This window comes from Paralichthys olivaceus, chromosome 5 (assembly GCF_024713975.1).
Source record: "Paralichthys olivaceus isolate ysfri-2021 chromosome 5, ASM2471397v2, whole genome shotgun sequence".
NCBI classification, from domain to species: Eukaryota; Metazoa; Chordata; class Actinopteri; order Pleuronectiformes; family Paralichthyidae; genus Paralichthys; species Paralichthys olivaceus.
In genome coordinates, this window is record NC_091097.1 from 17,687,634 (window position 1) to 17,700,353 (window position 12,720).

At 43.6% G+C, this 12,720-nt stretch overlaps 1 protein-coding gene across 2 annotated transcripts in view; it reads left to right on the plus strand.

The window, feature by feature from the left end:
- prkcbb (protein kinase C, beta b) overlaps window positions 1–12,720 on the plus strand; it is a 64,099-nt gene that overhangs the window by 36,974 nt on the left and 14,405 nt on the right. For both annotated transcript variants that reach the window (XM_069525600.1, XM_069525599.1), the window contains exons 9-15: window positions 1,844–1,987; window positions 6,679–6,852; window positions 8,760–8,851; window positions 9,873–9,935; window positions 10,049–10,187; window positions 10,415–10,495; window positions 10,905–11,012. In XM_069525600.1, coding sequence (XP_069381701.1) covers window positions 1,844–1,987; window positions 6,679–6,852; window positions 8,760–8,851; window positions 9,873–9,935; window positions 10,049–10,187; window positions 10,415–10,495; window positions 10,905–11,012 — 801 coding nt within the window. The remainder of the gene's footprint in view (window positions 1–1,843; window positions 1,988–6,678; window positions 6,853–8,759; window positions 8,852–9,872; window positions 9,936–10,048; window positions 10,188–10,414; window positions 10,496–10,904; window positions 11,013–12,720) is intronic.

Genomic DNA, 12,720 nt, shown 5'->3' on the forward strand with positions numbered 1-12,720 from the left:
AGTATCCGTCCGTGATGCTTGAAGAACATTTTGCAAACAACATACTGTGACGCTGGGACAGAGAAGATGGAGGTTTGCAGTTTTAACCCGGTGCGCCACAACGTAAAGTCCAACGCAATCAGTAACCGGGCTGCCTTCAAAGACGCCATTTGTCTTTATGTTTTCATTCATACTTTTTTCTTATTTGGTCCCTCACCTTCTTTCTTGGTTTTATTTGTCTTTCCTTCCTTTCCTCTTTTTCTCTATTTTCTTTTTCATGCAGGGGGTGAATTAAATGAGCGCAAGTGCATTAGCTTGTGTGTGTGTGTGTGTGTGTGCGTGCGTGCGTGCGTGTGTGTGCGTGCCTGCGCCTGCGTGTGCGTGTGATGTCACCACAGATGGAGACAGATTGAGCCTTTTATCCGTAGATGAGTCGAAAGCCGTATGGTTGCATCACACATACACGGCTCACAACAAACAGTCCAGGGAGCAGCAGAGTAGTTTGATGCTTCACTCTGTCAATTTCCAAGGCAGAGGGAAAATTACTGCACAGGACAGAGGGAGAGGATGTGGATTAGAAATTTAAGATAAGATTGGATAAGATAAGATGTATTCATCACGTACGTCTGTTCTTGAGTGCGCAGGCACTCTGTTAAATATCTTAAGATCCTTTTTTAAATTGTAGCACGGCTTAACAAAGTGGAAAATAAGATTATAATGGAAGTTTCTTATGTCAGAGACAGGACAAGGTCGAGGCAGAGGCGGATAAATTGAGAGTGACAGACATGAATAAATGGAGAGTCAAGAGACACAGGCCAAATTTATAAAGATGAAATAGAAATGAATTATTTTAGAGGAAGAGATGTACAAAATTTTGCAGAGTGAGTGGGAGAGAGTGGTTGAAGGACAGAAACAAGGGAAGTGGTGACAGTTATGAGTGAACTGTGAGTGGCAGACACACAGGGAGGCTGCATTTATTATGGAAAGCGTGAATTTAGGAGTAAAGAGCCTGTACAGAATAAATTAGGAATAAAAGAAAATGGAAGTAAGGCATGAAAACTTTTGTCTATTAAGTTATTAGTCTATTCCTCTTCTTGATTTACAACCAAAAAGGTTTTTGTTTGAGCTTTTAAAGTTTTGGAAATGAGACGTCACAGGCAATAGTTGAGTGTTTGATTTTAGGAAATGTTATGTTACATTTTGTGTTTTAAGGTTTCACTGTCATAAGTCCCACTGTTTGTTACACCTTTCCTTTCTCACTCTATGGTTTATTAATTTTTACAAACTATTAAATGTGTCTGTGTTTTTATGTGTGTGTGTGTGTGTGTGTGGGTTTTCAATAAAAAGTGCATCAAGATAATTAGAAGCATGTATTTCTGTTTTTCTCAAAAAGAGCCATTCTGTGCCTGGCATGCTAAAGATATAAATGTTTAATGATTTTTCCAGGTCTTTTCCTCATGTTTGCCGATATGAAAGCTATGAAAGCCTGAGTTGTGTTTGTACTGAAACAACAAACTAAATTATTCAAATGATAAATTTAATTTCCTTGTGCCAGATGAAGTAAACTGCAGAGTCACAGCAGCCCTGATGGTGTGTTATAATAATCTTTATTATGATTTTTGTATCAAAATTGATTAAATCATTTATTGATATATCAAATATATTATAAATAATGCTCTTAGATCAGATCAGATGTTTGCAGGTTCTGATCACAGAACAGGACAAATGTGCATCAGGAAAGTTTCTTCTCTCTATATTAAAAACGCCTATATCACCCAAATATTTCATGTGCCTCCTCTTAGTGTCCTTGAATGTTTGCGAGTTTGTCTCATCGTGTCCCCTGTTGTGTGTTTCCTCATTCTAGAGAGCTAAAATTGGTCCAGGCAAGAACACAGAGGGCAAGTCGGCCAATGCTGCGTCCCGCTTCGACTCCAATGGCAACCAAGATCGCATGAAGCTGGCTGACTTCAACTTCTTGATGGTGCTGGGAAAGGGCAGCTTCGGCAAGGTGAGGCTGTGGTGTTGATGTGTGTTTGTGTCAGTCTGGTCACTGTCAACACATGTTTAGACACATGTATCAGCTGAGATGCTGGTGGCAGGGTGGGTTTAAATGTACAGTATTTCCACTTGGAAGCAAATAAAAAATGAATCATTTCTGAGATATCGTTAATACAAACTTGAATTTTAAATATATCTATATTGATATTGATTTGTATCCACTTTAAACCAAAATGACCAAAAATCCATCCCCCTTGATAGCCTGTCAATTCTGCCATCCCCTCTCAGCCAATCCCCTATCCTACCTGCGTTGTTAAAACCTCCATAAAGATGCTACGGTCCACAGCAGGCAGGCAGGTTTCAGCATAATTCAGCAGATCGCCTACTGAGTGAACTCTCTATACTTCCTTGACCTGCTGTTATACTACGCTTGACGTTTACAGGCTAAATTCATTCTGGACAAATGCAGGATATGTAGCAGCCAGGCACAGTTGAATATCAGCAATCTAACTACCTGCTATGATAAATACCTCCATGAGCATTTGTGTGTTTTGTGTTTGGCTGAGTATTAGAGCTCGCTAATCTAACGCACAGGGATCCACACACGGAGCTTAGAGGAAAGCAAAGAAAGACAAAGTCCTGGATAGAGATGAAGGAGATTAGGCGCAGGTAGACAGAGATGGATGAAGGGGAAGGGGCGAAGAGGATGACGTGACAAGAGCAGAGAGTGATGAAAGGCGAGAGAGACAGAGATGTGAGGGGATGGTGGCAAGGTTGACATGAATGAATTGAGCGAGACGTAAAAACGTCAGACTGGATGAAAGCATGGTTGAGGGGGAGAGAAGGGGAGGGGGGGGGGGGCCTTGGCGAGGGAAGGCTGACATGAATGAATGAAAATCGAGGCGAGAAACAGAAAGAAAAGGGAGGATGGGGCGAGAGAGACAGAGGGAGAAAATTGGGTAAAGGATGGGCAGAGCAGCAGGGTGGAGAGAGAGAGAGAAAAAGAGGGGGCAAGTGACCGACAGAGGGAGAAAGAGAGAGACCATTGTCTGTGTTACCAGACCTGTATGCTGGCTGCCTGTTTCCATGGCAACGGGCGTTTAAAGCCACACTGATGCGTCAATGTGGAGAGACTGAGTTAAGGCACGATCGTTACCGGAATACCAGACACACACACACACACGGAGACGTGCTCAGATACGCATGAGTACACACCTTCAGTAGAAACACAGGATGGAATGTGTGTGCAGCCAGAGACTGCACTCAATACATCGTATACACGCACACAAAGCTGGTGTTAATACCAGCTGATATGAGAAATAAAGATACACACACACACATTATTGAGTACGTCAGAGAAGGAGACAAACACAAACAGATGCTCACGTTGTGTTTGTGTGTCTGTGTGTGTGTGTGTGTGTGTGTGTTATCCTAATGCTTTCTGAGTTTGCGTGGGAGGCAGGTACCTTCAGCGCAGAGCTCTCTGCTCCAGTGTCTGAGGACATCTGCATCACAATACTGCTGCTCACGTTTCACTGTGGACCTTCAGTGTTATAAAAACATACACACGTCAGTATCCCATTGACAGTCACATGAAAGTGCTGTAGCCTGTTGTCATGACTCCGCACGTGACAAGCAAGTGCTTCATATCAGCTCACATCTGCGTATGGATTTCTACTCTCATCGTCCAGTACTTAAATACTTCAGTATTGTCTCTGCAGCTCGGTCAAACTTTGTTTGTTTTGTTCTGGGTCATTCTGTATTATCCCGTTCAAATGGATCTAAAATAAAAGTATAGTACTTTATACGTGACATATTGTTATATTTGCTTGTCGTGTAGATAGATGCAATACAAACATCTCAATAACACATCTCAAAAAAAACACAACTGCAAAAACCAACGTGGGTCCTGACATGAACTACACCTTGTCACAGTGATGACTGAACAGATGACATGATATGTGACGATTATAAGGATGCAACACAGCCCACCATAATAAAACACAGTGCAGTGCAGCAGAGAGAGGTTTCATTTATTTTCTCTGGGTAAATTCACTCTGCAAGGTCAGCAGAGAAAACACCCTGGCATCATTTACGACACATGACAGTTAATATCCTCGGGTCTGCTGTTCTGTCAAATGACCCTGAACCACTTTTCTTGGATAAAAACGGGTCGACAGTGACACACACACACACACACACACAAACATACACGCAGCGGTAAGAGTAGCCGGTGTGTAAGTGACACTGTGATCGACCCTGGACGAGATCGTGACATGTATGAAAACACACAGAAGGTTGAAATGATTGAAACAACATCTGCTTGACGTCACGGACAGCGGTGGCTTGTGTTTACGTGCATCCTTTTGTTTGTGGAGGCGACTTTTCTTCCTGAAACCTGGTGATTTTGCGTCTTCTCTCTCTGCCGTTGGTCTCGTCCTTGTCTTTGTGGCTGCATACAACCAGCTTCAGGCCAGATGGCGTCTTTCCTCTCTGATTTCACTTCATAGAGTTTGTATTTACATAGAGTCACACTGGCACCATATGGGATGAGTCCATGCAAACAAACACACACACACACACACACACACACACACACACACACACACTCTCAATTAATGGCCACCTGCATACGTCGAACTTCAATGGATATTAAAACTTAAATGCTGAATATTATAGTGCACATTCTTGAACTGTGGCTGCCCTCTATGCACACACACACACACACACACACACACACACACACACACACACACACAGCTTTCTGTCCATCTGCACTGCTCTCCCTGTAGATTCCTGAACCCAATTAACCCTCTGTATTAACATACCTGAATATTTATAAGACATAAACAGTAAAGCTAAGTTTCCGGTCTCCTGTGGAAGGAAGTGGATGAAAGGTCACTCTTATTGCTCTGTTCTTGAACGGTTTGGGGAGAATAATGAACATGTTATGGTTTCCATTTACATCATTGAGCATTAAGACATTTATTTAAGGCCACTTATAACGAGTGAGCGGGTCGTATAGATCTGCTCGTTGCTCACAGACACTTCAAATCCTTCACAATGGCTTGTCTGTGTCTGACAAGTGATATTAAATTGATCCATAATCAATAAAACCCAACTTAACTTGAGCCGTTGTGCGGCTGCAAATGTTTCCCGCTCGCGAGGTTCACCCGGTGTTTTATGCAAATTAACAATGGAAATGTAATTAAAGTGCTTAAAAAAAGAAATACGATTGGTTGACGGTTCCTTTTGTGGAGGTCCCAGAACTCAATTAGCCCGGTGGAATCTACAAACACACCATGCTAGCCGCACAATGGAAAGGCTTCGCCGTTTTTCTACTTCCACATTCTTCCTGCCTGCTCGCACACTTGTTTTAAGATAAAACGTTCAAGACTGCTTTTATTAGAGCCGTGCAGTCAGGCGAGTAGTCGAACATGTGGAAACGGTGCCGCTGCATATCTGTGCTGATAATTCACACTGCAGGGAAACTGAAAACCAGGTATCTGACGCATTTTAAACCTCGAAGAGAAGTTTTTGCTGTAACTGATGCTTGAAAGTGGGAGCTTTAGTGGGACTCTGCAAAATCAAAATGAAGTCTTTTTATATTCACGTTTCATTCGCATGAGAAAGTGTATTTTCCTTCAAATGTTGAACTTTTGCTTTAAAGCTCCACTTTCTTAATGTGCGGAGGTGAACTTTACACACAGACACCTTAAAGTCACAGCTGCTCATAAAATCCCTCCATGCATATTTCAGTCCAGAGAGATGAACTCCTCCGACCCGCTGGGTCACGAGCCCGCTTTTACTTTGCCTGCTTTTACTTTCATGAGACGACCTGCGAGCTGAGACTTGACCCACATTCGGTCGGCTATTTCCAGCAGCTCTTTTCAGGAAAGAGGAGAGGAGAAAGGGAAAGAAACGCAGGAGAAATCAAGACAGCAAAGGGGAGAAGTGGTGATGAAAAGACCTTGGCTACAAGACACTTTATGTGCTGAGTGCGAGCGCGCGCGCACACACACACACACACACACACACACACACAAACACAAACACACACACACAGTTCAGCAGCAACAGAAAATGTATGTGAAAATTTTATTTGTGGGATAGGATTCTTAATGTCCACTCCCTCTCTCCGTCCGACACCTCCTCCCATTTCTTCACATGGATGAACGGATTTGATTTTGACGGTCGAAGGTCATTACGAAGTCACAGAGTTCGTTTTTCTCCTCAACTCGAGACGGAGTAAACTTTCCAGATGGCTATAATAACACTCTGTAAAGGAGAGTTTAATCTCCTCCTTCCTCTTTGTCCTACCTTTCTTTTTTTCAGTTTTCTCTCCTCAGGTGACATCTTGAAAAATGATGACTCAGTCCCCCCCCACCCGTCCTTACTCTCGTTATTTCTGCCTTGACGTTCGAACCCAAAACAGTCAGAGAAGCTCTTCTTTATCACTTTGCTTCTTTATCCCTGACCTTAACAGAACCTCTACTGTGTCTGCTGCTTTCTCTGCCTCTCCTATCTCCGTCTGCCTCCTGTCCTTGTCCTTTCTATCCCTCTTTCTGTCTTTCACTGCATCCTTCTTTCCTTCCAGGTGATGGGACAGAAGTTATTTGCCTTTAAGATTTTAAATCATGATGGATTTATCTTTCCTGTGTTTCACATCGTCTCGCTCCTTTCCTCTCTCTCCTCCTCTAGGTGATGTTGGCGGAACGTAAGGGGACGGAGGAGCTGTACGCAGTAAAGATCCTGAAGAAGGATGTAGTCATTCAGGATGATGATGTGGAGTGCACCATGGTGGAGAAGAGAGTGTTGGCGCTGGCTGGAAAACCCCCGTTCTTGACACAACTGCACTCCACCTTCCAGACTATGGTACGTGATATTTTTATGTAATGATCACCTTCGACATCTTTTCAAACTTTTGGGTATTTTTTGTCTTTTGGGAATCTCAGATCTCATCGACTATCGTCTGACAAGAATGAACCTCTGCGGCCACCGGTCCACAGTGGATGTCCGGGCCAAGACTCAGTCTTTTGTTTGTTGACTCTGTTTACAGTCAGACTCTGTTCTTGTATCATAAGAGTCAAATGTTTCTCCACAGAAAACACAAACAGAGATACTTAGTCCAGCTCTACTTGGAACCGTCAACTGCATAAGAATGCAGATAGATTAAAAGTCTGCTCAAATGTGTCCCTTCCCTGCAGATTCTAAATATTCACAAGAAGAAACCTTTTATAGAGATTGCCCCCACACCCAAAATATACCTTGAGCAAAAACCGTAGGCTGCACAAACCCTTCACCCATCGGCCCAAACAATTACTATTACTATACACTATTACTAATTATGGTAGTACACTGTAGATTGAATCATCATTTGAAGCAACGCTCTGATTTGTGATCAGGATTCATAGCAGCTGACTCAAAAATCACAGATTCCCTCCAGTTCATTCAATCGAGCATCGGCCGTGAAGTTTGATATCAGACCAGTGTAAATTTAGCCCAGACTGGATCCTGGCACAAGTGGGTGCCTGCGTTCTGCGTGCATGTGTGCAGGCGATTGTATGAACTCCTGTTGGATGCTAAAACATTTGGTTGGATACATTCCTGCACACGTGCACACACAGAGGATGAAGTGACACCCTTCGTGTGTCCCTCCACACACTCACATTGTATTTGATCAGCTGTGCGGTGTCCTGCTGAAGGGCACAGCAGCACTGCTGTGGAGCGATGTGGTCGGAACAGCAGCCACCCTGCCTGCTGTCACCAGCTCACAGCTAGAACACACAGGCGGCATTCATATTTGATTCATGCTCATCCTCTGACACATAATCCATAGAAATCATAGAGTTAACAGAGGAGTAAATATAGCTCATTGGTTTCATGCAACAACTTCATGTCATGTACATTCACATGCTGCTTAAACGTACTCACACATTTATGTTTCAATTAATTATTGTACATCCATTTGAGGTTGTAGTAAAAGTCTAAAGGTTGACCTGACCTCCATGCACACACACACACACACACACACACACACACACACACACACACACACACACTAGAAGCTAATCCTGCAGTCCTCAGAGCTAATTCTCCGACCAGAGAAGGGCTTTCGTACGTATGGGACTTAGCAGGCAATTATATCATGCATGCATAGACACATGCATACCATATATGATGTGTAGTGCACGCACTAATATATTTTATTCACACATACAGTGCACACTGTACACAAACATGGAGCGAACTTATCAAGCAATGCAGGCAACGATGCCCCCACGCACACAAACAAACATTAAATGTCCTGACTCACAAAACCGCACAATATTTTCTCCAGACACACACACACACACGCACACACACAAGGCCACAAACCAAATCCCTCCACGCTCTCTCACATACTGCACTTTATTGCCAATTTCTATAGATAATGGAGAAGAATTGGCTCTTAAATTGATGTTGCTGTGTCCCCTCAGTTCGAGAGTGATTGGACGCGCTGCGGACGACAGCCCAATCGCCTCTTTCTCACTGTCCTCTTCCTCGTTCTTTATCGTTTATCCCCCCATTTTCACTTCTAATGTCACATTCGCCCTCTTTCTTCTGCATCCATGCTTTAATCTCCTCTCGTGTGACCCGTCGCTACCTCCCCCCCCCCCCCCCCCCCCCGACAGCTGCTCACACTCCGTCTTCCACTATCATCACATTTCTTACTGACCTCTCGTCTGCTTTACGATTATTTGACTTTTTCCGTCTCTGTCTGCCCTTCTACCTCTCCGCAGGACCGTTTGTATTTTGTCATGGAGTACATAAACGGTGGAGATCTCATGTATCAGATTCAGCAGGTTGGCAAGTTCAAAGAGCCACATGCTGTGTGAGTACACACACACACACACACACACACACACACACACACACAGACTCACAAAGCAGCAGTTGTAGAAGAAAAGCAGCGATACCTTTTTATGCCATCATAAACACAAAATCTTAATCCTCAGCTCATGGGTGTTTCCCAGTTTAGTGACATATTTTTAATCACATTGAACAAGCTATCAGCAGTTTGACTGGCTCAGGTGATGGATGAACAGCCCAAGCAGTGCCTGGGGATGAAATATGTTGTTCGCCCCAGTGCACGTGAAAGTAATCCAGCCGCTCTTAAGAGTTTTCAGCGTGTGGTAGAACACCTCCAAAGCTGCAGAATATAATTGAGGTGGCTGGCGAGATCGCCGGTGTCAAGCCAAACCACCGGGCCGACGTATTTGACAAGCGGGCTGTCGGGCAAAGCGAGAGCCGTGGAAGAGTTTGCCCTTCATCTGCTTTATAGGGAATTAGAGTTTCTTCCATTTGGCAGAAGGTTTAGACTGCTAAAGGGCAAGTTGAACGGAGTGAACAACTCTTTTATCAAAGGCCATCAGCATGTTGTGCTGGGTGTAATTTATTTGTCAGACAATAGTCAGGATATTCTGCACCGAGAATCCTGACGCCTTAAACAAACGCCTCTTTTCCTGCCGCAGCAGCGTCAGCGTCTGATCACAGATAACAAAAAAAACTCCAACAAACTTTTGAACACCCTCTGCAGATTCTGCACCGCCATCCACGTCTTCAAAATGCCTCTCGACATCTTGTATGTGCAGACGGGCACTGATTGTGCACGCCCATGCAAACATAGTTAACTGCGTGGTCAATGTGTCCAGACTCTTCCTGTTGATCTTATCAGCTGCCCTCTGGCCTTGAAGAGACAGCATTGACCTTTACACTGATACGCACACCCACATGTGCACACAAATTACCCCTCTGTTTCCCCCCTGTCCTTTCCCTCAGACTCTTTCTAATTAATGTTGTTGTTTCTTGATGTGTGTGTGTGTGTGTGTGTGTGTGTGTGTGTGTGTGTGTAGATTCTACGCTGCGGAGATAGGCATTGGTCTGTTCTTCCTTCACCTAAAGGGAATCATCTACAGGTAACCTCCGCACCACAACAATTGAAAAGATAAAGAAATGGCCGTTTATAAGCATCATAAACTTGGATCCTCTTGTTCTTTCCCGTTATCATCGTCGTGTTTCTCTCCTGTAGAGACCTGAAGCTGGACAATGTGATGCTGGACTGTGAGGGCCACATTAAGATCGCAGACTTTGGGATGTGTAAAGAGAATATGAACGATGGAATCACCACCAAGACCTTCTGTGGAACCCCAGACTATATAGCTCCCGAGGTAAAGTGTGTCTGCCCCTAAAGGGAGCTTTGTAAAGTGTATTAAAACAGAGTTTGAGTCTTCATGTATGATCAACCTTTAATAAAACAAAAGCAAAGCCTGGCGAGGCTCGACTTCTGTTTATTATTGTCATTATGTTTGTTATTTTTCAGGATCGCTGCCTTCACTTATTTCTGTGATTTTAGCAATGATGGCAACGTTACTGAACAAAGTGTTTTATATTTCAGATCATAGCCTACCAACCTTATGGTAAATCTGTGGACTGGTGGGCCTTTGGTGTATTGCTGTATGAGATGCTCGCTGGGCAGGTTGGTCTCTGTGTGTGTGTGCTACCGTGTGTGTGTGTGTGTGTGTGTGTGTGTTTTCAAACAATGTGTTTGTGTGAGTCAGACTTCTCTAATCAGCATTTGTGTTTGTGGCTGATTGTGGAAAAAAAACAAACGGTCATTATCGAAGCCTTTAAAATGTGACATTTTCTAATGAAAGGTCAGGCATTAAATTATATATATGAGTTTTTGTCTCATGTATAAATCATTCATAAGAGCAAATGTGACATTCTCAAATCCTGGATATCTCAGCTGGGGTGGATCTTGTGTTTTGTGAGATTAAAAGACCTTCAGCTTTTTGTTGAAAGGACTCTACACAAAAAAAGTTTTCTGTTTAAATATCCACTCTTTCTCCTCTTCCTCTTCTTCTTCCTCCTCTTCAACTCTCCAGCCTCCATTTGACGGTGAGGATGAGGATGAGTTATTTCAGTCAATCATGGAGCATCACGTCTCCTATCCAAAGTCGATGTCCAAGGAAGCTGTCGCTATCTGTAAAGGGGTGAGTGTAAACACACACACGCACGCACGCACACACACACACACACACACACACACACACACACACACACAGAGAGCTTGGAGAGTAATAAATTTGAGTAAAGGATGCAGGAAAAAAGAAAGCAGGAGGAATAGAAGGAGGAAGAGAGGGACATCAAAATGATCTGCGTAATTAAAACCATTGTGAAGGAAGATTTATTTGGAGTGAAACAACATTGTTCACTCTGGCTATCTGTCCTGCTTATCTCTCCCTCTCTCTCATCCTCCCTCTCTGTCTCCCTCTTTACTCTCCCTCTCTTTCTCTCTCTGTGTCATAACGCTCTCCTCTCCTGTCCTTCTCTCTCTCTCTGCAGTGTTCATTGTTAAGCTGCTGTTTGGCTTTTTTCATTGTACATCCTCTCAATCAGACACACACACACACACACACACACACACACACAAACACACTGCACAGCTCTAATAGCCTAAGTCTTTGCAGTGCGCTCAGAAATTCCTTAAGACAAAAAAAACAGCACCAAATGATGCTTTGACATGTCCCAGCTGGTGTGTGTGTATGTGTGTGTGTTATAAACAGAGATAGGTCCTCTCTATCAAACCACCATTTCTTTGTCTCTTCTCTTGACGCCACACTTCACTGGCTTCAGCAACACACACGTCGGCCAGTGCATGTAATGTTTAGATGTACACTGAGTCCTTTAATCCGCAGCAGGTCGTCTCTCTCCAGAGTTCATATGATTCATCTGCACTCTGAGCTGAGTTCTTGTGTGGAGCTCCAGAGAAGCACTCCTCTACTTCAGTGTATATCACACACAGTCGATCAATAAAGTTTAAAGCTACTACTTCTGCTCATTAATATGGTGGGTGTCACTTTTTTGGCTCCACGCCGCAGACAGCCAAGGCCGGAAGGCGTTATGTGTTTTGGGGTGGCCGTCTGTTCGTCCCCCTCGTGGGCAATTTCTTCAAATCTACTAAAAAATGTTGTCTTGGATTCAAGGATGAACTGATTATAATGTGATGGTCAAAGGTCACTGTGACATCAACTGCCGTGACGAAGGGCCTGATAACGAAAGGGAGAACGAGTGAAAGAAATAATCGTCTTTAAAGCTCCGGCCTAACACAGATCTACAATAACATACAATCACACATACACACACACATATTAACATCAACACGCAGTGAAGCATGAGTTCAGACACATTCTCACATACATTCAGATGACTTAAGTCTGAACACGCTCTTGTAATGAATTTATAGGCAAAGTGATGACAAATGTGTTCAGTGAGACACACACACACACACACACACACATTCTGTGGATATGTATTAGTGATGATAACTGGGTTGTAGTGCTACAACGGTGGATCTTCAGTGGAGCATGAAAGCTGCCTCTGTCCACCCCCACAGTTCCCACTGTGCCCTGCCAGCACTGCTTGGGTTAACTCTGTGTGTGTGTGTGTGTGTGTGTGTGTGTGTGTGTGTGTGTGTGTGTGTGTGTGTGTGTGTGTGTGTGTGTGTGTGTGTGTGTGCGTGCATGTGTCACTATATGAAGCTTTCCTTTTAAACGCTACAAGATATTTCCATTTTGAAAAAGAAAAAAAGCATCATGTAAAGTTCAGTCTTCAGTTCTCGTCAAGGAAGAGGACGCAGTCAGTGAACTGAAGCAACAGTGTTGGCTCTAATTGAAGGTTTACACATGTATTTGTTTTTAA